Here is a 25,761-nt window from a genome sequence, read left to right as displayed (position 1 = left end):
CTGTTATTTTCTGTCTCAAAGAAAGGCAGTGTGGGAGAGGAGTCTTAAATTCAGAGGAATATTTAACATTTTTTTGTAGAGATGGGGTTCTCGCTGTGTTGCCCAGGCTGATCTTGAACTCCTGGCCACAAGTGATCCTCCTGCCTTGGCCTCCCAAAGTGCTAGGATTATAGGCATGTACCATCTCACCCAGCCAATCAGAGGAGTTTTGATCCTTGAAATATGGGACTCATTGCTGTTTTAAAATTATTTTGTTTCCTTTCATTTCCCAGATTAGTCCAAGAATTTTTATGATGGAAGCTATTTTCCACATGTCCTATGTACTGAATGGACTGCGTAGCAGGTAGCAGAGGGAAATAATTTTCTAGCACTGAAAGGGCACAGGTTAAGAAAGTGTTTTTCTAGCCCTGGGGTATTTATTTAAAGGAAGAAGATTCTTGGGTACTACCCAAGAGCTCAAATAGAATCGAAGTACTTGGGAATAGGTGGAAACTTGCAGGTTAGATGTACATTCCAGGTGATTCATGTGCATACTAATGTCTGAGAACCACTGGGTTAGAGGGTTAGGGGAAGAAGATATTTACATCAAAATGCTGATAGAATTATCAAATCTAAAAAGGGGATTTTGTGTAAGGTTCTTATGTATTATTGCAGGTAAGTAATCATTCTTACTTTGTGTTTTAATAAAATGATTAGTAGGCCGGGCGTGATGGCTCGTGCCTGTAATCCCAGCACTTTGGGAGGCCAAGTTGGGTGGATCACTGGAGGTCAGGAGTTCGAGACCAGCCTGACCAACATAGTGAAACCCTGTCTTTACTAAAAGTACAAAATTAGCCAGGTGTGGTGGCACATGCCTGTAATCCCAGCTACTTGGAAGGCTGAGGCAGGAGAATTGCTTGGACCTGGGAGGCAGAGGTTGCAGTGAGCTAGAATCACGCCACTGCACTCTAGCCTGGGCAACAAAAGCAAAACTCCCTCTCAAAAAAAAAAAAAAAAAAAGTTTAGTAAATTAATTCTTCATTCGTCAATGAGAGTTTCATTCTACAGGTGATGTGTTATTTATTGAAACATTTGATAGGTAATTTTAGACCTTTTATGCAAGTGCTATCCAATAGAAGTATAATGCAAGCCACACATGTACAATTTATAATTCTCTGGTACCCACATTACTTTTTTGTAAATCACAGGTTAAATTAGTTTTAATAATATATTTTATGTAAACTTATATATCCAAAATATTTAATCAATATAAAAATTAACAAGATATTTTAACCATTTTAAAATATAATTTCTTTTTTTTTTTTTTTTTTGAGACAGAGTCTTGCTCTGTCTCCCAGGCTGGAGTGCAGTGGCACAATCACTGCTCACTATAGCCTCAACCTCCTGGACTCAAGCAATCCTCCTACCTTAGCCTCCCGAGTAGCTGTTACCACAGGCGACACCACCATACCTGGCTAATTTTTTATTTTTTGCAGAGATGGAGTCTTGTTATGTTGCCCAGACTGATCTTGAACTCCTGGCCTCGAGTGATCCTTCTGCCTCGGCCTCCCAAAGTGGTGGGATTACAGGCGTGAATCACTGCACTTGGCCCACAAGACATTTTGTGTTCCTTCTAAGTCTTCAAAATCTGATGGGTATTTTACACTTACACCACACCTCACTTCAGATGAGCCCTGTCTCAAGTGCTTAGTAGCCACGTGTGGCTAACAGCTACTGTTCCGGATGGCACAGTTGTAAGATCACTTCCATGAAATGGATAAGCATTTATGCAGCCTGGATGAAGTGGAGTAGAACAAACTGGCAAAATAAGGAAATGTTTTCTTTCAGGAGGCAGATATATCTGAGAACTTTGAAAGTTACTGTTTCTGTTAACTTATCAGTTAATGGATATTTATCTGATTTAAGCTTCTTTAGAATTGGAGCTACTAAAGTTGGACTTAAGCCATTATCACAGTTAGAAATATGTATTAACCTATAAACATTCATAATAGTTTGCTGCCTGAGATGAGGTAGTTATTAAATATCTTCAGTGTCAGAGAAAATCAGACCGGGCGCGGTGGCTCACGCCTGTAATCCCAACACTTTGGGAGACCGGGGTGAGTGGATCACCTGAGGTCAGGAGTTTGAGATCAGCCTAACCAACATGGTGAAGCCTTGTCTCTACTAAAAATGCAAAAATTAGCTGGGCATGGTGGCGCATGCCTGTAATCCTAGCTACACAGGAGGCTGAGGCGGGAGAATCGCCTGAACCCGGGAGGTGGAGGTTGCAGTGAGCTGAGATCGCACCATTGTACTCCAGCCTGGGCAAGAAGAGTGAAACTCCATCTCAAAAAAAAAAAAAAAAAAAATCAATGACTTATTATTTAAATGATCTTTTTTTCTTTGGACTGCTGTTAATAGGTGGCTACAGTTTCAGAAAAGTCACGTATAATGGAGTTGGAGAAAGACCTAGCATTGAGAGTACAGGAAGTAGCTGAGCTCCGAAGAAGGCTAGAGTCCAATAAGCCTGCTGGGGATGTGGACATGTCACTTTCCCTTTTGCAAGAGATAAGCTCTTTGCAAGAAAAGTTAGAAGTCACCCGTACTGACCACCAGAGAGAAATAACTTCTCTGAAGGAGCATTTTGGAGCCCGGGAAGAAACTCATCAGAAGGAGATAAAAGCTCTGTATACTGCCACGGAAAAGCTTTCCAAAGAGAACGAGTCATTGAAAAGCAAGCTGGAGCATGCCAACAAAGAGAACTCAGATGTGATAGCTCTATGGAAGTCCAAACTGGAGACTGCCATTGCGTCCCACCAGCAGGCGATGGAAGAACTGAAGGTATCTTTCAGCAAAGGGCTTGGGACAGAGACGGCAGAATTTGCTGAGCTAAAAACACAAATAGAGAAAATGAGACTAGATTACCAACACGAAATAGAAAATTTGCAGAATCAACAAGACTCTGAACGATCTGCTCATGCTAAAGAGATGGAAGCCTTGAGGGCTAAACTGATGAAAGTTACTAAAGAAAAGGAAAACAGTCTGGAAGCCATCAAGTCGAAACTGGACAAAGCAGAAGACCAGCATCTCGTAGAAATGGAAGATACGTTGAACAAATTACAGGAAGCTGAAATAAAGGTAAAGGAGCTAGAGGTACTACAAGCCAAATGCAATGAACAAACCAAGGTTATTGATAATTTTACATCACAGCTCAAGGCTACTGAAGAAAAGCTCTTGGATCTTGATGCACTTCGGAAAGCCAGTTCCGAAGGTAAATCGGAAATGGAGAAACTTAGACAGCAGCTTGAGGCAGCTGAGAAACAGATTAAACATTTAGAGATTGAAAAGAATGCTGAAAGCAGCAAGGTTTGTATTGACATCCTCCATCCTTTTCTTTTCCATTTGTTGTTCTTATTTTGCATTATGTTACTTTTGAGTTGAGGTCATTCATCTTTCAAATTGCTAATTTAATTAAATTGTTCGATATCGCCAGTTGAGTATAGTGTAGTATGTTCTGAGTATCTCAAGTATGGTTTCATCTGAGGAGATTAGAGAAAATAATGGCTCAACCATGTGAATTTATTTTGGCTGCCTATTATCTGAGTACCTGATCTATTTATCTCTGGGCTATGCTGTGACTTCTAATTTGCGCTTAGCTCCAGTCTATACTCTTTAAAATAAAGAATGCCCTAACACTATGGTGTTAAGATAAATGAATAAATGAACAGAAACTTAAAAGATCGGCCAGGCGCAGTGGCTCATGCCTGTAATCCCAGCACTTTGGGAGGCTGAGGCAGGTGATCACCTGAGGTCAGGAGTTCGAGATCAACCTGGCCAACATGGCAAAACCCCATCTCTACTAAAACCACAAAATTAGCCTGGCATGGTGGCGGACACCTGTAATCCCAGCTACCCAGGAGGCTGAGGCAGGAGAATCGCTTGATCAACCTGGGAGGTGGAGATTGCAGTGACCCGAGATTATGCCACTGCACTCCAGCCTGGGAGACAGCAAGATTCAGTCTTAAAAAAAAAAGAAAAAAAAAAAAAAGAAGCTTAAAAGAACATCTCCTCCTTTTTTAACCACACGTAGTCAGGTGCCACATAATGATGTTTCAATCAACAATGGACCACATCAACAAAGGTGGTTCCATAAGATTATAATATGGTATCTTTACCTTTTGTATGTTTAAATATGCTTCGATAGACAAATACTTAGCATTGTGTTACAATTACCTGCAGCGTTCAGTACAGTAACATGTTGTACAGGTTTATAGTCTAGGAACGATAGGCTGTGCCATGTAGCCCAGGTGTGTAGTACACTATACCTTCTAGGTGTGTGTAAGTGCACCCTGTGATGTCCCCACATCAATGAAATGCCTCATGATGCATTTCTTAGAAGGTATCCTGATTCTTAAGCAATGTGTGACTGTAATTGCCTAATCTATAGGGTTATGTATAAAAACAGAATGTGAACTCAGTGCTTCTTGACTATTTTAAATTAACATGTTGGCCGGGCAAGGTGGCTCATGCCTGTAATCCCAGTGCTTTGGGAAACCGAGGCAGACGGATCACTTGAGGTCAGGAGTTTGAGTCCAGCCTGGCCCCCTCTACTAAAAATACAAAAGTTAGTCAGGTATGATGGTGTGCACCTGTAATCCCAGCTACTCGGGAGGCTGAGGCACAAGAATTGCTTGAACCCGGGAGGTGGAGGTTGCAGTGAGCTGAGATTGTGCCACTGTACCCCATCCTGGGCGACAGAGCGAGACTCCATCTACAAAAAACAAAAAAAACTGAAAAAACACATGTTGTGATAAATAACATTTACAGCAAAATTAAGGGTAAAAGCTTGGAGCCCTTTGCATGGCAAAAATCTCATTGGAGTTTTTTTCTGTGGCACAATGAGAACACGATCTGTCCCTTTCTTTTCTGGGGGAAATACTGAACAAGTGTGCATGTGGTCAAGGCTTAGAAAATTAAATGAAACATTCGCCAGCTGTGTTCCTTACTAACTAGCCTTGTTAAAAGTCATCTTTATTTTTAAGGATGGTTCGAGGAATTGTTTCCCAGTCCTGCCACTAGTTGAGGCACTGGTATTGATGCTCAATGTTCTGAACTTTTTTGTGGGAGAAGCTGCTCTATTGGCAAAGAAGGAAGGGTTGTAATGGTTAAGGTGGGGTGAGGTGAGGACTGACAAACAGCAAAAAATTTCTAACTAACTGTAGTCAAAGATGACAAACTGGTTACAGGAAATTTTTCTCAAATCTCCTCATGTGGTTCCGAAATACTAATCAAAACACAAAAATTAGAAGATAATATTTAGCTAATGTTAGTTTACTTTTTAACATCAAGATTTCATGAAAACCAAGTTATAATGACTATTGTCCAGTGGATTTTTTTGTTTTTGTTTTTTTTTGTTTTGTTTTTTTGAGACAGAGTCTCACTCAGTCGCCCTGGCTGGAGTGCAATGGTGCAATCTTGTGTGTCACTGCAACCTTCACCTCCCAGGTTCAAGCGATTCTCCTGCCTCAGTCCCCAAGTAGCCAGGATTACAGGCTCCCGCCACCATGCCTGGCTAATTTTTGTACTTTTTTTTTTTTTTTTTTTTTTTGAGACAGAGTCTCACTCTGTCGCCCAGGCTGAAGTGCAGTGGCCGGATCTCAGCTCACTGCAAGCTCCGCCTCCCGGGTTCACGCCATTCTCCTGCCTCAGCCTCCCGAATAGCTGGGACTACAGGTGCCCGCCGCCTCGCCTGGCTAGTTTTTTTGAATTTTTTAGTAGAGACGGGGTTTCACCGGGTTAGCCAGGATGGTCTCGATGTCCTGACCATCCGCCCGTCTCGGCCTCCCAAAGTGCTGGGATTACAGGCTTGAGCCACCGCACCTGGCCTAATTTTTGTATTTTTAATAGAGACAGGGTTTCATCATATTGGCCAGGGTGGTTTCGAACTCTTGACCTCAAGTGATCCACCCACCTCGGCCTCCTAAAGTGCTGGGATTACAGGCTTGAGCCACCACACCTTGCCTGTCCAGTGGATTTTTAAATTTTATTTGTATTTAAATGTCAAAATACCTTAAGCATATACACAAATAGAGAAAATAATGTAGACCACATATATTCCCATCTTAAGGTTTTTGTTTTTATTTATTTATTTTTTAAGACAGAGTCTCGCTCTGTCGCCCTCACTGCAACCTCCACCTCCCAGGCTCAAGGAATTCTCCTGCTTCAGCTTCCCCAGTAGCTGGGATCACAGGTGTGTGCCACCACGCCTGGCTAATTTTTGTATTTTTAGTAGAGACAGGATTTCACCATGTTAGCCAGACTGATCTTGAACTTCTGACCTCAGTTGAGATCTATTGGCCTTGGCCTCCTAAAGTGCTGGGATAACAGGTGTGAGCCACTGTGCCTGGCCTTAAGGTTTTTTTGTTTTGTTTTGTTTTGTTTTGTTTTTTGAGACAGAGTCTTGCTCTTTGGCCCAGGCTGGAGTGCGGTGGTGTGATCTTGGCTTACTGCAGCTTCCGCCTCCCAGATTCAAGCGATTCTCCTGCCTCAGCCCCCTGAGTAGCTGAGACTACAGGTGCGTGCCACCACGCCTGGCTAATTTTTTGTGTTTTTAGTAGAGACGGGGTTTCACCATGTTGGCCAGAATGGCCTCTATCTCCTGACCTTGTGATCTGCCCACCTCTGCCTCCCAAAGTGCTGGGATTACAGGTGTGAGCATCGCGGCCAGCCAAGGTTTTTAAAGTCTAGGAAATGAAATTGCTCAAGTAGCTCATTTAGAAAGTAAGCATCCACACCGTCTACTTTAGATCATGCTGATACTCCAAGTTACAATGAAGTATAGAAAAAGAGTCTATTTTGACTCTTTAAAAATAGTTGCTGGGCACAGTGGCTCATGCCTCTAATCCCAGCACTTTGAGAGTCCAAAACAAGAGGATTGCTTGGGTCCAGGAGTTTGAGACCAGCCTGGGCAGCATGGTGAGACCCCATCTCTCTCTTTCTTGCTTTCTTTCTGTTTTTGAGGCAGGGTCCCACTCTGTCACCCAGACTAGAGTGCAGTGGCGCAGTTTCAGCTCACTACAACCTCGGCCTCCTTCACAGGCTCAAGCAATTCTCCTGCCTCAGCCTCCCGCGTAGCTGGGATTACAGGCACATGCCACCATGCCCGGTATATTTTTGTATTTTTAGTAGAGACGGGGTTTCACCATATTGACCAGGCTGGTCTTGAACTTCTGACCTCAAATGATCCACCTGCCTCAGCCTCCCAAAATGTTGGGATTACAGGCATTAGCCACCGAGGCCGGCCAGAGACCCCATCTGTAAAAAATTGTTTTAAACATTAGCTGTAGTGGCACGGGCCTATAATCTCAGCTGCCTAGGAGGCTGGTGCTGGAGGATGACTTGAACCCAGGAGTTCAAGGCTGCAGTGAGCCACGATCACACCACTGCACTCCAACCTGGGTGACAGGGGAGAGAGACCCTGTCTCAAAAAGAAAAAAAAACACACAAAAAAACCATCCTGGCTAACACGGTGAAACCCCATCTCTATTAAAAGTACAAAAAATTAGCTGAGCATGGTGGCGGGCGCCTGTAGTCCCAGCTACTCGGGAGGCTGAGGCAGGAGAATGGCATGAACCCCGGAGGCGGACCTTGCAGTGAGCCGAGATCGCGCCACTGCACTCCAGCCTGGGCAACAGTGCGAGACTCCGTCTCAAAACAAACAAACAAAAAGGCAAAAAACAACAACAACAAAAAACCGAAAATAGCCATTAGGAAATCGTATTGTAGAACTGATTGTTCGAAAAGTCGTTGACGTCTTAGAATTAAAAACCAATACCAAATTTGTATTCCTTTCAGTTTTGTTTTATGTTTCTCATAAATTTTTTTACATTTGTTTATTTATTTTTTCTTTTCATTCTCTTTTGTTTTCCTTTTGTTCATTTGCTTCCATACCATGTAACTCTGTGTGTTAGGCTAGTAGCATTACCAGAGAGCTCCAGGGGAGAGAGCTAAAGCTTACTAACCTTCAGGAAAATTTGAGTGAAGTCAGTCAAGTGAAAGACACTTTGGAAAAAGAACTTCAGATTTTGGTAAGTACCTGTTGGGAATCTGAATCTCAGGGTTTCTGGCCATTTCCTGTTTTAAAAAATCCTCCAGTAAGAAATATTGCAGCTGTTTCCTTTCTCTTTCTAAGTGTTGATTGAACTTGAGTGTATTAGTTATTGGCTGATAAATATTGTCCTTTGAGGGGAATCAGATCAAACCTAAACAACCGAGGTAGGTATTACTTTTTTTTTTTTTTAATCTATCCCTTCGCCTCTGGTAACGCACTGCTTTGAAACGTTACTGACTACTTAGTTTTACTAAAGACAGAGCCCTTCCAAGTTATGCATTGAACAATTAGGTTTCATCTTGAATAAGGCCCCTCAATTGTGCCTATCAGGACAGCAGCTGTCCTGGGCCATTGGCGCCCTCTGTTGGCGAGGCAGGATGTTTGCTGTCTAATTAAACAAATTCAAAGAAATCTAACTCAGTTTATTCCACCTCAGAAAATTACATTCCCTTTTATATGTTGTCTTTTACCTTAATCTCAAGTTGTATGACATATATATTTTTTTTACCTTTTCTCAACTTTGTTCCTTCCCACTTGCTTCCTGCACTTAAAACCTGAGTTTAAACAAGGCTGATACTCACGAGTAGTGCCAGTGGTACCCATCCACATGCCATGGAAAGAAAAGCCAGAGGCTTATGGAGAAACTAGACAAGAGGCATATGTGCCACGCAGGCTCAGCTGTCCCAGGTCCTCCACATCCCTCCCTCTTCCCTGTTAATTACACTTCTGTGCTATTAACAGTGTGAATAAACGTGTGATTTTTTTTCTTTTCTTTCTTTTTTTTTTTTTGAGACAGAGCCTTGTTCTATTGCCCAGGCTGGAGTGCAGTGGCACGATCTCGGCTCAGTGCAGCCTCTGCCTCCCAGGTTCAAGAGATTCTCCTGCCTCAGCCTCTTGAGTAGCTGGGATTACAGGCGCCTGTTACCACGACAGGCTAGTTTTTGTATTTTTAGTAGAGATGGGGTTTCTCCATGTTGGCCAGGCTGGTCTCGAACTCCTGAACTCAAGTGATCTGCCCGCCTCGGCCTCCCAAAGTGCTGGGATTACAGGCATGAGCCACCACACCCGGCCTGATGTCCTTTAAGAAAATGTTTTGAGTTCATTGCTTCTCTGCCCTCCTCCCAAAGCTTTTAGGAAGCCTTGCCTTTTTTTTTTTTTTTCCCCCTAAGTTAGAGTATCCTTCTGTATATCTTAGGACAAGACATGACACCCTGAGTCTGGCTGTGGGATGGCACAGAGGGCAGCCTGAGGGCTTGGATGCACTGTGGCCCCTGTGCCATCTTATCATAATCTTAGCTAGTTAGAAATACTCATGTAACAATCTGCTTGATGTAGCTAGCTCGAAGTTCATCTCAGGACAACCAGGAGAGTGATTCTTAACTTGGCCTATAGTCATGTTTAGAAAAGAAGACCTTGAACAGTAAGTGACTGAAGGGCCTTTTCAGTTTCAAAAGTAGCAACACAGACCTAGATTCAAGATATTAGACTCAGATTACTCTCAGAAATAACAAACTTCAGAGCTCTGTTCACCATCTCAGGCAGATTTCTGAAGAGAAGGTCTGCTGTTTGAGGGGTGGCAACATGAAGCATACACATGCACCCTGTGTATACACGCACATGCATGTACTTAACCTAAGTATGAACATGCCTACATGGGCATGTAGGTACACCTGCCTTCCCACGTGTGCACACACACACATGCAGACTGCAGTCTTGTGTGTATACATGCACGTGTGTATGACCCACATGTGGTAGTAATTGGTATCATATGTTTCAAGTATATTAGTTTTAATAAAACAAGGCCAGCAACAAAAAGTAGATAGTATTGTAATTATAATCGATAGAAACTTCTTGTCTTCACAATTTGAAATCTTTCTGTTCAGAATCTCCGATTCTTTTTCTTTAGAAAGAAAAGTTTGCTGAAGCTTCAGAGGAGGCAGTCTCTGTTCAGAGAAGCATGCAAGGTATGTCTTACTAGAGCGTGTGCAGATTGCTTTAAAGAACATCATTCTTTCAAACTGGAGCTGGCCTGTGGAGTGCACAGAGTAGACACTGCCCGTAGCCTCATTTCACTCCCCTGGAAGTTCCTGCCGTGCTCAGAAAGACTGGCTTCCATTGGTTTCCTGAAGCCTCAGACTCCCAGTTTTTTCCTCTTTTAGCTTAAGGCTTGTTCCGTATTAAAATGTAAGTATTCCTGGGAAGAGAGTTATTTATGCTCTCATCATTGATAGCTTTATTGAGTTTTAATTGGAAGAAGGAAAGAGATGAGTGGAAAGGGCCTGATGCCTGCCAAAAGTACAGATTCGGGGAGGCCAGAGACAGCAGCAGACCTGCTTCTTTCAGGCTGTGCACAGCTGTGTGATTTGTAAGGGGACTTTTTAGTATTCCTGTGTTCTCAGATCTTTTGAGCATAATATTTGATTGGGTTGTAAGACAGCCAAGCTCCAGATAGCTTATTAAACATGAAACATATTAAACTTCTAACTTTATCCTAAATAGAAACTGTAAATAAGTTACACCAAAAGGAGGAACAGTTTAACATGCTGTCTTCTGACTTGGAGAAGCTGAGAGAAAACTTAGCAGGTAAGAAGACATCTCTGGTGACTAAACATTAAATACAGTAGGCTTTCCCGTATTTGAGACAGTTGTAGTATGTTACATAACAAATGTACTATTCAGGCGTAGCCTCTTCACTCATTATGGTGATATAACAATGTGATGAAATACTTGTTCGAGATCTGTAACCTCCAGCAAATCCTCTTTGCTCTGTTTTGACAAGAGCCAGAATCTACCACATCTCACCACTCCCACTGCTATCCTTGCTCCAGGCCAACAGCCATCTTTCATCTGAGCTACCCTGACAGCTGACCACCAGGGCTCACTGCTGCTGCCTTGCCAGCTTCAGTCTGTTCTCAACACAGCAGCCAGAGCAATCCTTTTAATATGAACTTAGATCATGTCGCTTCTCTCCTCAAGGTTGTCCAGCGGCTCTCATCCCACTCAGGGAAAGCCGTGGTCCTTACCACGATCAGGCCCTATTACCTCTTGGATTTCATCTGGGACCCCCTTCCCCTGTTCATTCCACTCCAACCACTTCAGCCTCCTTGCGGTGCTTGGACGTGGGGGGTGTTCCTTTCTCAGAGCCTGTGCACTTGCTTTTCCGTGTTTCCTCACTTCCTTCAGGTTTTCTCTGAAATGTCAGCCCCTGAAATGTCAGGGAAGCCCCATCTGAGAGTCTAACCTCCTTCCCAGCTCCTTTCCCTGCATTTATTTTTCTTCCTCTTAGAACTTACCACTATTAATTATATAATCATATAATTATTATATAATCATATAATTATTAATTATATGATTTCTTTTCTTTTTTTTTCTTTTTTTTTTTTTCAGACGGAGTCTCGCTCTGTCGCCCAGGCTGGAGTGCAGTGGCGCGATCTCGGCTCACTGCAAGCTCCGCCTCCTGGGTTCACACCATTCTCTCGCCTCAATCTCCCGAGTAGCTGGGACTACAGGCACCCGCCACCACGCCTGGCTAATTTCTTGTATTTTTAGTAGAGATGTGGTTTCACCATGTTAGCCAGGATGGTCTTGATCTCCTAACCTTGTGATCTGCCTGCCTCGGCCTCCCAAAGTGCTGGGATTACAGGCGTGAGCCACCGCGCCTGACCAATTTATTTTCTTTATCTTGCTTATTGTCTGCCTTCTTCATTAGAATGTGATTTTTATGAGGACAAGGATTGCTATGTGAAAATATTACAAGAGCAAGGATATACTCAGTCAGTTTTTGTTGATTATAACACAGCCGTGCTATTCTTTTTTTCTGTATATATTTAGAGATGGAGGCAAAATTTAGAGAGAAAGATGAGAGAGAAGAGCAGCTGATAAAGGCGAAGGAAAAACTGGAAAATGACATTGCAGAAATAATGAAGATGTCAGGAGATAACTCTTCTCAGCTGACGAAAATGAACGATGAGTTACGTCTGAAAGAAAGGTATATGTGACTGTTGAAAAGAGTGTCCACCTTCAGTTAGGCTCTGTGGCAAGCTATAGATGGGAGGGGAGAGGAAATGTTTAGGATTGTTACGTTTTCAAGTTCCCCGTCTCTGTTCCTTTCTGTTGTTACCTCATTGTGTCCTTGAATCAACTATTTAACCTTCTAAAATGGGTTTTATCTATCTTACTTGTCAAGAACAACAGAATTAAGGAATACAATATTATTTGTAGAGCTTCTGGTGACTTGTAAAGAAAAGATAAGAAGGCCGGACACGGTGGCTTATGCCTGTAATCCCTGCACTTTGAGAGGCCGAGGCAGGTGGATCACTTGAGGTCAGGAGTTTGAGGCCAACCTGGCCAACATGGCGAAACCTTGTCTCTACTGAAAATACAAAAGTTAGCCAGATGTGGTGGTATGTGCTTGTAATCCCAGCTACTCAGGAGGCTGAGATGAGAGAATCACTTGAAACCCAGGAGGTGGAGGTTGCATTGAGCCAAGATTGTGCCACTGCACTCTAGCCTGGGCAACAGAGTGAGACTCCATCTTGAAAGAAGAAAAAAGAAAAGGTGTGTGTGTGTGTGTGTGTGTGTGTGTGTATATATATATATTTTTTTTTCTTTGAGATGGAATTTTACTTTTCTTGCCCAGGCTGGAGTGCAGTGGCGTGATCTCAGCTCGGTGCTATCTCAGCTCACCGCAGCCTCTGCTTCCTGGGTTCAAGTGATTCTCCTGCCTCAGTCTCCCAAGTAGCTGGGATTACAGGCTTGCACCATCACGCCGGCTAATTTTTTATTTTTAGTACAGACAGGGTTTCTCCATGTTGGTCAGGCTGGTCTCGAACTCCCGACCTCATGTGATCTGCTTGCCTTGGCCTCCCAAAGTGCTGGGATTACAGGTGTAAGCCACCGTGCCCAGCCTTTAAAAATATTTTTAACTTTTTTTTTTTTTTTTTTTTTTGAGATAGAGTCAGTCTGTTTCCCAGGCTGGAATGCAGTGGCGTGATCTCAGCTCACTGCAGCCTCCACCTCCCAGGTTCAAGCAATTCTCCTGCCTAAGCCTCCCGAGTAGCTGGGACTACAGGCATATGCCACCATGCCCTGCTGATTTTTGTGTTTATTGTAGAGATGAGGTTTCACCACGTTGGCCGGGGTGGTCTCAAACTCCTGACCTCAGGCCATCTGGCCGCCTTGGCCTCCCAAAGTGCTGGAATTACAGGCATGAGCCCCACTGTACCTGGCCTGAACTTATTTTAATGGGAAACACATATTACCTATTACTATGGGCCATGCACTGTGCTAACAGCTTTCTAATTCTTATTATCCTACGAGGTTAATTTAGTATTATTCCCATTTAAAAGAAAAAGAGGCCAGACACGGTGGCTCACGCCTATAATCCCAGTACTTTGGGAGGCTGAGGCAGGTGGATCGCCTGAGGTCACCAGTTCGAGACCAGCTGGGCCAACATGGTGAAACCCTATCGCTACTAAAAATACAAAAATTAGCCAGGCATGGTGGTGTGCGCCCATAATCTCAGCTACTTGGGTGGCTGAGGCAGGAGAATTGCTTGAACCCAGGAGGCGGAGGTTGCAGTGAGCCAGGATCACGCTGCTGCACTCCAGCCTCGGCAACAGAGCTAGACTGTGTCTCAAAAAAAAAAAAAAAAAAATAAGGCCAGGTGCTGTGGCTCATGCCTGTAATCCCTGCACTTTGGGAGGCCGAGGTAGGCAGATCACCTGAGGTCGGGAGTTCAAGACCAGCCTGACCAACATGGAGAAACCCCGTCTCTACTAAAGATACAAAATTAGGCAGGTGTGGTAGTGCATTCCTGTAATCCCAGCTACTCAGGAGGCTGAGGCAGGAGAATCACTTGAACCTGGGAGGCGGAGGTTGTGGTGAGCCGAGATTGTGCCATTGCACTCCAGCCTGGGCAACAAGAGCAAAACTCCGTCTCTAAATAAATAAATAAATAATAAAAAGGAAGGAAGGGAGGGAAACTGAAGCTTACTGGGGTGAAGCCTGAGGTTTCAGATCTGAGCAGTCTGGTCCCAGAGCCCCTCCTGCTCTTAATAACTGCATTGTAGGCCAGGCGCAGTGGCCGACGCCTGTAATCTCAGCACTTTGGGAGGCCAAGGTGGGCGGATCACAGGTCAGGAGTTCAAGAACAATCTGGCCAACATAGTGAAACCCTATCTCTACTAAAAAAGTGCAAAAAAATAGCTGAGTGTGGTGGTATGCACCTGTAATCCCAGCTGCTCTGGAGCCTGAGGCAGGAGAATCATTTGAATCCGGGAGGCAGAGATTGCCGTGAGCCAAGATTGTGCCATTGCACTCCAGCCCAGGCAACAGTGCAAGAGTCTGTCTCAAAAAAAAAAAAACACCAAAAACTGCATTGTACTTCCTCAGTGCTGAAGTTTCCTCTGTCTTAATATCTGTTCTTGTCTTTATTTGGAATTCTTGTTGCTTTGATCTTTTTCTTTTAATAGCTGTCATATAAAAATCAAAGAATTTGTAAGGCAAAGATTTATAAATTAAGTCTGTAGGCATTAGACTTCTACTTCTTAAAAGTGTTAATACCTGCAGAGTTCTATTTATTAAGACATCCAGTCTTTCACCCTCACACAATTCTGCCCGCACTGAGTGGTGGTCAGGCCTTGGTTGGGCAACTTTGGTCAAACTTGCCTTGAGGTGGTGCTGCTGCCCAGGTAGTGGTGGCTCAGTGCCTTCAAAAAGCTCCATTTTTGTAGGTGTTTTGTGGATGTAAAAGCCAGAAGTGCCCCCAAGTTTCCCTCTCGTATCTGTGATTCATCTGATAGTCTGTTTTCTTGGTCAACGTCCCATGTTTTTTTTTTTTTTTGAGATGGAGTTTCACTCTTGTTGCCCAGGCTGGAGTGCAGTGGCGCCATCTTGGCTCACCACAGCCTCCGCCTCCCAGGTTCAAGCGATTCTCCTGCCTCAGCCTCCTGAGTAGCTGGGATTATAGGCATGCGCCACCACGCCCTGCTAATTTTGTATTTTTAGTAGAGACGGGGTTTCTCCATGTTGGTCAGGCTGGTCTTGAACTCCCGACCTCAGGCGATCCGCCCACCTCGGCCTCCCAAAGTGCAGGGATTACAGGCGTGAGCCAATGTGCCGGCCCCCCATGTTTTATATACATGTTTTTGTTCAACCACGTGGTCTCTTTAAAGTAGAACTTCGAGTTATTGTCATTTTTGTATCTTCTGTCCTCCAGAAGCACTAGAATGAATTTTTGGTTATCTAGTCTGCTAAAATTTTAAAATACTCATTTCCTTTATTTTATTTTATTTATTTTTTGAGACAGAGTCTCACTCTGTTGGCCAGGCTGGAGTGCAGTGGTGTGATTTCGGCTCACTGCAAGCTCCACTTCCCAGGTTCATGCCCTTCTCCTGCCTCAGCCTCCGGAGTAGCTGGGACTACAGGCACCCACCACCATGCCTGGCTAATTTGTTGTATTTTTGGTAGAGATGGAGTTTCACCATGTTACCAGGATGGTCTTGATCTTCTGACCTCATGATCCACCCGCCTCGGCCTCCCAAAGTACTGGGATTACAGGCATGAGCCACCGCACCTGACCTCCTTTATTTATTTTCAATTGAGATGGAGTCTTGCTTTGTTGCCCAGCCTCGACTGCAGTGACGTGATCTTGGCTCACTGCAACCTCTTTCTACCGGACTCAAGCAGTTCTGCTGCCTCAGCCTCCTGAGTAACTGGGATTACAGGCATGCGTCACCACACCCAGCTAATTTTTGTATTTTTAGTAGAGTCGGGGTTTTACAATGTTGACCAGGCTAGTCTCGAACTCCTGAACTTAAGTGATTTCATCTTGACCTCCCAGGTTACTGGGATTATAGGCATAAGCCACCACACTTGGCCTCATTTCCTTTAATAAGTTTATTTTTCACTCATTTTTCCTTTTTAAATTATTGATGTAAAATAGTAAACCTTCACAATTATAGTAGTTGTTACTGTAAATAATGTATTTGTAACTGTCATAATTGGTAAAATGATTAGGCAAAGCATTTAAAAATTTCTTGCCTAGTTCAGATGTTATTAATTACACATAACTTTAAAAAATAATTACTACAGTTGTTATTAGTAGTATATTTTAATATAACTCTGAAATTTAAAACATTCTTATGAAAAATCTGACACCTTATGTTGAAACTTTTTCTAGATATGTAGAAGAATTACAGCTAAAACTTACAAAGGCTAATGAAAATGCAAGTTTTCTGCAAAAAAGTATTGAGGACATGACTCTCAAAGCTGAACAGAGCCAGCAAGAAGCAGCTGAAAAGCATGAGGAAGAAAAGAAAGAATTGGAGAGGAAATTGTCGGACCTGGTAAGGAGAGACTCAGTGGGTCTGTTGGCTGGAAAGGAAGGCAAGGGGTAGTACACACATGGGCAGATGACTGATTCCCTCACTCGGGGTCTCTGCAGGAAAAGAAGATGGAAACGAGCCACAACCAGTGTCAGGAGCTGAAAGCCGGGTATGAGAAGGCCACTTCTGAGACAAAAACCAAGCATGAAGAAATCCTGCAGAACCTCCGGAAGACGCTGCTGGACACAGAGGACAAGCTGAAGGGCGCACGGGAGGAGAACAGTGGCTTGCTGCAGGAGCTGGAGGAGCTGAGAAAGCAAGCCGACAAAGCCAAAGTACGTGATGCGAGAGAATTTCCTTGTGCTGTAGCTTGCCTGAGCTCTGTGTCAAGGCAGGAAGGGTGCTTAGAAAGCAGCATCCAGTGGGACAAGTTACGATGGCCTCTACAAACGTTACCCTTCTGAGTGCGTGGGTGGTACGTTACGTTTCCTATGGCTTCAAGTGTTTTGTGCCAGCTGCCATTCCTTCTCAGGGACGGTGATGGCGGCCGGTCTTTCCTGGAATGGAGTGTGTAGCTGTCACCCCCGTGCTGCTTGTTTCCCAGCCATCACAAAGGTTCTTCCATTGCCTGAGCTCTGCTTGCCTGCTTGTTCCTCTAATATTGGCCATGCTTATTGCCGCCTTGCACTAGGGTTAGGAGAGACATTGCAGTAAAGCAAGAGGCAGAGGTCACATGAAGCAAGCAAGGAGTCAGGACTAGAGAGAGCCTGGTTGGAGGAACAGAGCTCTTCCAGGAAGAGTTAGAACTGAGAACTCCACAGAGGGCTTTTATGTGTCCCCAGGAAGATACCGTGAGCTTATTGACGAGGAAGCTGGATTCAAGGGCAGGGAGGAAACACCCTGTTAGTAGATAGAGCAGAACTTGATATGTTGGATTTCATTTTGTGGTTTCAGGATTATATCTGTGCCCAATATATATTTTTTACTTTTTCTTTTTTTTGTAGAGAGTGGGGTCTTGCTATGTTGCCCAGGCTGGTCTTGAACTCCTGGGCTCAAGCAATCCTCCCATCTTGGCCTCTTAAAGTGTTGGGATTACAGGTGTGAGCCTCCGTGCCTGGCTGGCCTGACCAGTATATTTTGTGACTCTGGTAACTTCACGAAGTTCAACCTTCCCACTATTTAACCTTTTTTTGCTCAAAGGAAAGTAAATATTCATCTTTATTTATTTTTAATGTGTTTTGGGAGTTTAGTAGAAAGAAACGATAAAAGAGCATATATAGGACTGAAACCAATCTCATGAAAAGCCTCTTGCTAACTAAGTGGACGTGCCATGGTGTGTGTGCGCCATGCATGTCATCTGGGAGGCCCATATTCTCCCTCTTCTACATGCTGATAGTTGAGGATTTCTCTTCTTTCTGTGAAATACCTCCAGTTTTATGAGCCATTTAACACTAGATACAATTCCCAAATCTTTTGTCTTTGTGGTTTATCTGTGCAGACTTCAGGTTTTTTTTTTTTTTTTGTATTTCCTTTAAAATGTTGCAGCCTGAGCAAACTACAGCATGGAAGAAGCTGATATAAGGTCTCCTCGGTTTTCGTTTGTTTTTTGAGACAAGGTCTCACTTTGTCACCCAGGCTGAGTGCACTGGCACAATCATGGCTCACTGCACCCTCACCCTCTCGGGCTCAAGTGATCCCCCTGCCTCAGCTTCCCAAGTGGCTGAGACTAAAGGCACGTGCCACTACACCTGGCTAATTTTAAATTTTTTTTGTAGAGACAGAGTCTCGCTATGTTGCTCAGGCTGGTGTCGAACCCCTGGATGCAAGTGATTCACCTGTCTCAGCATCCCAAGGTGCTGGGATTGCAGGTGTGAGCCATCATTCCTGGCCATTCTCACTGATTTTGTTGGTTGGTTTTGTGCAAGGGTCACTGAGTTAAAATGCCAGGACTGTTCCCCTCCAAAGTTGTCTGGTATCTGATTTCAGTGGATTTTAATCAGTCCCAGACTCTTTGGAAAAATCTAATGAAATCTATAGATATTTTTTCAGGAAAGTTTATGTGTGCACTCAACAAGGTTCATGGAGCCCATGAAGCCTCCTTATTCCCTACTTTTAAGAGCCAGTGGGCTATAGCTGTGCTGCCTAATACAGTAGCCACCAGCCATGTGAGGCCATTGAAGTTTAAATTTGTAGCCAGTTCTGGTGGCTTACACCTGTAATCCTAGCACTTTGGGAGGCCGAAGTGAGCGGATTGCCTGAACTCAGGAGTTAGAGACCACCCTGGGCAACATTATGAGACCCTATCTCTACTAAAAATACAAAAAATTAATCGGGCGTGGTGGCACGCACCTGTAGTCCCAGCTACTCAGGAGGCTGAGACAGGAGAATCCCTTGAGCCTGGGAGGCGGAGGCTGCAGTGAGCTGAGATGGTGCCACCACACTCTGGCCTAGGTGACAGAGTGAGACTCTGTCTCAAAAAATAAATAAAAATAAAAATCTTAATATGGAAATATATGTGGTCTACATTATTTTCTCTATTTTTATATATGCTTAAAAGAGGATCGCTTGAACCTTGGAGGCAGAGGTTGCAGTGAGCTGAGATCACGCCATTTCCTTCCAGCCTGGGCCACAGAGTGAGACTCTCTCCAAAAAATAAATAAATAAATTTAAATTTGTTACATTTTAATTAAAAATTTAGCTCCTCAGTTGCACTCACCACATTTCAGGTGCTCAGTAGTCATAAGGTCACCATGATGGGACTGCAAATAAGAACATTTATATCAGCCGGGCATGGTGGCTAATGCCTGTAATCCCAGCACTTTGGGAGGCCTAGGTGGGTGGATCACTTGGGGTCAGGAGTTTGAGACCAGCCTGGCCAACATGGTGAAACCCCGTCTCTACTAAAAATACAAAAATTAGCCGGGCGTGGTGGTGGAGCCCTGTAATCCCAGCTACCTGAGAGGCTATGGCATGAGAATGGCTTGAACCCAGAGGCGGAGGTTGCAGTGAGCTGAGATTGCACCACTGCACTCCAGCCTGGGCAATACAGCGAGACTCAGTCTCAAAAAAACAAAAAATTTATATCATTGTAGAAAATTCTGGACAGCACTGTTATAGACACTGTGGTCAAATTATAATTCAGTAAATTAAAAAAAAATCTATTCATTTTAGTCACCAAAGCCTAGAAATTAGGCTGTAGTTTTTAAGTTATATGTGATATTAGGACTAAATCACTCTCAGCCCAGTGGCTGTCCTTGAGTAAGGTCCTGCGGTGAGTTTGGAAGGCAATAGTTTATTTTCCCTTGTTATGCCCCTTCCTTTTTTTTATTAAAATGTACTGACTTTTTGTACTTCTTTTAATTGTATTTTTAAAAATTCTTCTATGAATCCTTTATGTATTCAAAGTAATTCGATAATTGGAATGGCAAGAAAGAATCTTTTGCCCTGATATTAAAATCAAGCTACTGTTTTTGTCTTCTAGGTAGCTACTGGGAATAATTTCACAAGTTGTTTCAAAGATAAAATAAGCTAACAGATAAAGAAGCACTTTGCAAAGCTACTTTTGACTTATCTTTTTATGGGCTCTGTTTAGTTTCTTTCCCTTGTTATTCAGATAGTTTCTATAAAGTTTATTATAGAAATTGTAAAGGTTTTATCATTTAGGTTACATTAAGTTATTTTGGCTTGCATTTGTCTGCTTGATTTCATTTTTGTTTCCATTCTTTCCATCTTTTGTTTCTGTAGTCGCTAACTTATTTGTTAACATCAGCCAAAAAAGAAATTGAACTAATGTCAGAAGAGCTGAGGGGTCTGAAATCAGAGAAGCAGCTTCTTTCGCAGGAGGGAAATGATTTAAAGTTAGAAAACGGTTCACTTTTATCCAAGCTTGTAGAATTGGAGGCCAAAATAGCTTTACTTCAGGGAGACCAGCAGAAACTGTGGTCAGTGAATGAAACTCTTAATTTAGAAAAGGAGAAATTCTTAGAAGAAAAGCAAGATGCTGAAAAGCATTATGAGCAGGAACATCTCAATAAAGAAGTTTTGGCTGTTGAGAGAGAGAAATTGCTTAAAGAAATCAATGTTGCACAGGAAGAACTCTTGAAGATCAATATGGAGAATGACTCTTTGCAAGCTTCCAAGGTGAGCATGCAGACGCTCATCGAAGAGCTCCAGCTCAGCAAAGATGCTTTGATTGCTAAGACTGAGAAGGACCAGGAAGAAAGAGATCACCTGGCGGACCAGATCAAGAAACTTATTACCGAAAACTTCATCTTGGCCAAAGATAAGGATGACATCATTAAGAAGCTGCAGAGCTCTTATGAGGAGCTAGTCAAAGATCAGAAAGCTTTGGTACAGGACATTGAAGATCTCACAGCTGAGAAAAAGTCAGCTTTAGAGAAACTGTCCAATCTCGATAACACGTGCATAGCCTTAAAGGTGGAACGAGATAATGCTCTTCAGAACAACAGAGATCTACAGTTAGAGATGGACATGCTGCTGCACGATCAGGAAAAGCTGAATGCCAGCCTCCAGGCCGCTCTCCAGGTCAAACAGCTGCTCCGCTCAGAAGCCAGTGGGCTCCGCGCACAGCTGGATGATGCCAGCAAGGCCCTGAGGAAGGCAGAGCTGGAGACCATGCAACTCCAGGCCACAAACACAAGCCTCACGAAGCTCTTGGAGGAAATTAAGGCCAGGCGGGCAGTCACAGACTCTGAGTGCATCCAGCTTCTGCATGAGAAAGAAACCTTGGCTGCCTCTGAGAGAAGGCTCTTGGCTGAGAAAGAAGAACTTTTAAGTGAAAATAGAATCATCACTGAAAAACTCCACAAATGCTCAGAAGAGGCTGCCCATACTGAGATGAGCCTGAATGAGAAGATCACTTACCTGACTTCCGAGAAGGAGATGGCTTCTCAGAAAATAACTAAACTTAAAAAGCATCAGGATAGTCTCTTGAAAGAAAAATCCGCACTGGAAACCCAAAATGGAGTTTTACTTGCAGAGAGAGAGAATTCCATCAAAGCTATAGGAGACCTCAAAAGGCAATGTGATCAAGAGTCTGCAAACAGAAGGATAATTGTGCAAGAGAATATGAAACTCCTCGGTAATATTGACGCTCTGAAGAAGGAGCTTCAAGAGAGAAAAAACGAAAACCAAGAACTAGTGGCCAGCAAGTGCGACCTCTCTTTGATGCTGAAAGAGGCTCAAAATGCCAAAAAGAATCTGGAAAAAGAACACACTCACATATTGCAAGCAAAGGAGAGTTTGGATGCTGAACTTAACACGTGTTGTTCCGAGAAGAACATTTTGCTGAGAGATAGCTTGAACCTGCAAGAAGAGTGTCAGAAATTAAGCGAGGAGATCCAGGAAATGCAGCAGTCCTTAATCCTGGAACAGGAAGCCAGAGCAAAGGAGAAAGAGTCATCCTTGTACGAAAACAATCAACTTCACGGGAGGATGGTGCTTCTGGAGCAGGAGGTGGAGGAGTTAAGAGTGTGTATTGAGGAGCTACAGTCCGAGAAGTTTGTGCTACTTCAAGAGAAGACCAAATCGGAGCAAGAAGTGGCAGAGATAATTGAGGAGAAGGAACTGTTGACTGCAGAAGCAGCTCAACTTGCTGCCCATATAAAGACTCTGAAAAGTGATTTTGCTGCCTTGTCCAAATCCAAGGCAGAACTGCAGGAACTGCACAGCTGCCTCACCAAGATTCTGGATGACCTTCAGCTGAACCATGAGGTGACCCTGGCCGAAAAAGCCCAGGTGATGCAAGACAACCAGAACCTCCTGGCTGAGAAGAGTGAAATGATGCTGGAAAAGGATGAGCTCCTGAAGGAGAAGGAAACGCTGGCAGAAAGCTACTTCATCCTTCAGAAAGAGATCAGCCAGTTGGCCAAAACCAACAGCCATATTTCAGCCAATCTCCTAGAATCTCAAAATGAAAACCGTACTTTGAGGAAAGACAAGAACAAGCTTACTCTTAAAATTAGAGAGCTCGAGACTCTTCAGTCATTTACGGTAAAGTGAGAGGGTCAAGTATTGAGCACCCAGACTGTTTACTAACACTGTGCACTAACTCAAGTGGTGTAGGTCATCTTTCTTCATTTCTGCTTATGGAAATCCACCTCATTAAGTCAGTTGCTTATATGTCTCAAGCTGTTCGTTACAGTCTGAAAGGGGGATTCTTTACGAAGTATCTCACTGTAGTAGTCTCTCCCCATTTGAAAAAAATTGCAAACTGTGAATAAAAAGGATTTATTTTTTAATTTAAGGAGGAACTTTGTGAAAAAGCTAACTGTGGTTTCTTAAAGGCTTAAGAGCAATAGTGAAATAAGGCCGGGCGCAGTGGCTCACGCCTGTAATCCCAGCACTTTGGGAGGCTGAGGTAGACAGATGGCTTCTGTCCAGGAGTTTGAGACTAGCCTGGGCAACATGGCAAAACCCTGTCTCTACAAAAAATGCAAAGCTTAGCTGGGCGTGGTGACACTTGCCTGTAGTCCCAGCTACTCAGGAGGCTGAGATGGGAGGATTGCTTGAGCCCAGGAGGCAGAAGTTGCAGGAAACCGAGATCATGCCATTGCACTCCAGTCTGGATGACAGAGCAAGACCCCATCTTAAAAAAAAAAAAGCAGCCGGGCGTGGTGGCTCACGGAGGCTGAGGCGGGTGGATCATCTGAGGTCAGGAGGTCAAGACCAGCCTAACCAACATGGTGAAACCCCGTCTTTACTAAAAATACAAAAATTCGCCAGGCATGGCGGCGTGCACTTATAATCCCAGCTACTCAGGAGGCTGAGGCAGTAGAATCACTTGAATCCAGGAGATGGAGGTTGCAGTGAGCCGAGGTTACGCCATTGCGCTCCAGCCTGGGCAACAAGAGGGAAAAAATCTGTCTCAAGAAAAAAAAAAGCAATAAATTGGCGCATATTGAAATATAGGGTCTTCTGTTTGGCTTTTAACTCTTTCTTGTGTCTATCCATTTGGAGTTGGAAGATTCCATTAAAATCTTCATGGCTGATAATTGGATAGGGAAAATTGCAGAATTTTCATAAACTTTATTAGACCAATAAATTATAAACAAGTGCCTAAAAGAAATTTATTTATTTATTTATTTATTTATGTTTTAAGACAGAGTCTCGCTGGGTGCAGTGGCTCACGCCGGTAATCCCAGCACTTTGGGAGGCTGTCGCAGGTGGATCACGAGATCAGGAGATGAAGACCGTCCTGGCCAACGTGGTGAAACCCCGTCTCTACTAAAAATACAAAAATTAGCAGGGTGTGGTGGTGTGGGCCTGTAGTTCCAGCTGCTCGGGAGGCTGAGGCGGGAGAATCACTGTAACCGGGGAGGCGGAGGTTGCAGTGAGCTGAGATTGCACCACTGTACTCCAGCCTGGTGACAGAGTGAGACTCCGTCAAAAAAAAAAAGAAAATCTCGCTTTGTCACCCAGGCTGGAGTACAGAGTACAGTGGTGTGACCTTGGCTCACTGCAACCTCTGCCTCCCGGGTTCACGCGATTCTCCTGCCTCACCCTCTTGAGTAGCTGGGACTACGGGTGCGTGCTGCCACACCTGGCCAAGCTTTGTATTTTTAGTAGGGACTCAGTTTCACCACATTGGCCAGGCTAGTCTCAAACTCCTGACCTTGTGATCCACCTGCTTTGGCCTCCCAAAGTGCTAGGATTACAGGCATGAGCCACTGTGTGTGGCCTGTTTATTTATTTTTTTAGAGGTGGGAATCTTGCTGTGTTGCCCAGGCTGCTCTCAACCTCCTGGGCTCAAGCAATCCTCCTGTCTCAGCCCCCTGAGTAGCTGGGACTATACACACATGCCACCACGCCTAGCTATATTTTCATTTATTTTTATATCTAACTTTTTTTTTGTTTGTTTTGAGACAGAGTCTGGCTGCGTTGCCAAGCTGGAGTGCAGTGGTGCAATCTCGGCTCACTGCAACCTCCACCTCCCAGGTTCACACTATTCTCCTGCCTCAGCCTCCCGAGTAGCTGGGGCTACAGGCGCCCGCCACCACGGCCAGCTAGTTTTTTGTATTTTTAGTAGAGATGGGATTTCACCATGTTGGTCAGGATAGTCTCAATCTCTTGACCTCGTGATCTGCCCGCCTCAGCCTCCCAAAGTGCTGGGATTACAGGCGTGTGCCACCGCGCCTGGCCTATATCTCACTTTTTATAATTAATTTTGATAGCAGCTAAGAATTTGTCTCCATATGCATCTTTTTATTCACAGCCATGTTTTTATTCATTACCCACAACTTGCATTAAATACTTCTCATTAAACACTTGAGCCTCATGTTAGAAGTGCCCAAATAATTTTTATATTTATTTGAAAAATTCTCAGCCTAAATTTGAGTGACTTTAAAAGCCCCAGATTTGAAATAGCAAGGATAATATTTTAAACTTATAATAAAAAATATGATTCCAAGAAATTCAGCTATATTAGGATGTTATTCATTGTTACCTCCGAACAGTCTCTCAAACTTAAGTCAGAATGAAGGGAGCATGCTTGCCAGTGTCATTTGGAACTTTCATTGGAAGATGTATGTTTAGAGGTTCTGAAAACATGCAAATTGCATAACAATTGACATTGAAAAATGGCAGGAAAGAGTCTGTATATTCTACTTTAGAGTAAAGACCTTGTCTGTCCTGGTCTGTCTGTTTCAGCACTGGATTGGTGACTGATTCACCCTCTCTGTGTGCCTCCCTTACCCACACAGACACTGAGTGCTGCCTGAACGACACAGCCCGATCCTCAACTAACGGTGTTGGCAAGGGGTGTCCTCATTTCTCACAGTGTTTCCTTGTATTTAGGCTGCTCAAACAGCGGAAGATGCCATGCAGATAATGGAACAGATGACCAAAGAGAAGACTGAGACTCTGGCCTCCTTGGAGGACACCAAGCAAACAAATGCAAAACTACAGAATGAAGTAATCAGATTTAAATAGCTTTTTATACAAAGAACAGCTTACCAACTTCGTGGAATGTTTGATCACTAACTCAGGATTGCTTATGTTTTTGAAGTGTGACCTTACACAGGTTTGAAATGCATTCCAGAGTCATGATAATCTTAAATAAAGTGTATCACTTCATTACTTATTAGGATCAACTTTACAAATTGAGGAAAAAACCCTAATAGTGTGGCTTTCTAAGATGACTATTTAGTGATAGCACTAGTGAGAAGAGCTACTGATGGCCTGCTCTAGCTTTTGTATCCTTTAACTTACATCACACACATCGTTTTTTCTCTTCCCTTTCCCAACTTTGAGCCACTAAGTTGCGTTCCTCAGTCCTGAGTCTGATGTAGGCCTTTTCTTGGCCCATTTCAGTACTGATTTCCTTTT

At 43.6% G+C, this 25,761-nt stretch overlaps 1 protein-coding gene across 15 annotated transcripts in view; it reads left to right on the top strand.

Moving 5' to 3' along the window:
• CLIP1 (CAP-Gly domain containing linker protein 1) overlaps nt 1–25,761 on the top strand; it is a 152,605-nt gene that overhangs the window by 79,703 nt on the left and 47,141 nt on the right. For 8 of the 15 annotated variants that reach the window (XM_009181909.3, XM_009181908.3, XM_009181905.3 and 5 more), the window contains 9 exons: nt 2,401–3,345; nt 7,950–8,066; nt 9,996–10,053; nt 10,589–10,672; nt 11,921–12,077; nt 16,272–16,437; nt 16,536–16,751; nt 20,161–22,428; nt 25,231–25,347. In XM_009181909.3, the coding sequence (XP_009180173.2) occupies nt 2,401–3,345; nt 7,950–8,066; nt 9,996–10,053; nt 10,589–10,672; nt 11,921–12,077; nt 16,272–16,437; nt 16,536–16,751; nt 20,161–22,428; nt 25,231–25,347 (4,128 nt within the window). The remainder of the gene's footprint in view (nt 1–2,400; nt 3,346–7,949; nt 8,067–9,995; nt 10,054–10,588; nt 10,673–11,920; nt 12,078–16,271; nt 16,438–16,535; nt 16,752–20,160; nt 22,429–25,230; nt 25,348–25,761) is intronic. The other 7 variants (XM_009181912.3, XM_003907310.4, XM_009181911.3 and 4 more) reach the window with 3 other exon arrangements.

Source organism: Papio anubis, chromosome 9 (genome assembly GCF_008728515.1).
Source record: "Papio anubis isolate 15944 chromosome 9, Panubis1.0, whole genome shotgun sequence".
In the NCBI taxonomy this organism is placed as follows: domain Eukaryota; kingdom Metazoa; phylum Chordata; class Mammalia; order Primates; family Cercopithecidae; genus Papio; species Papio anubis.
This window is presented reverse-complemented; position numbering and strand designations above follow the sequence as displayed.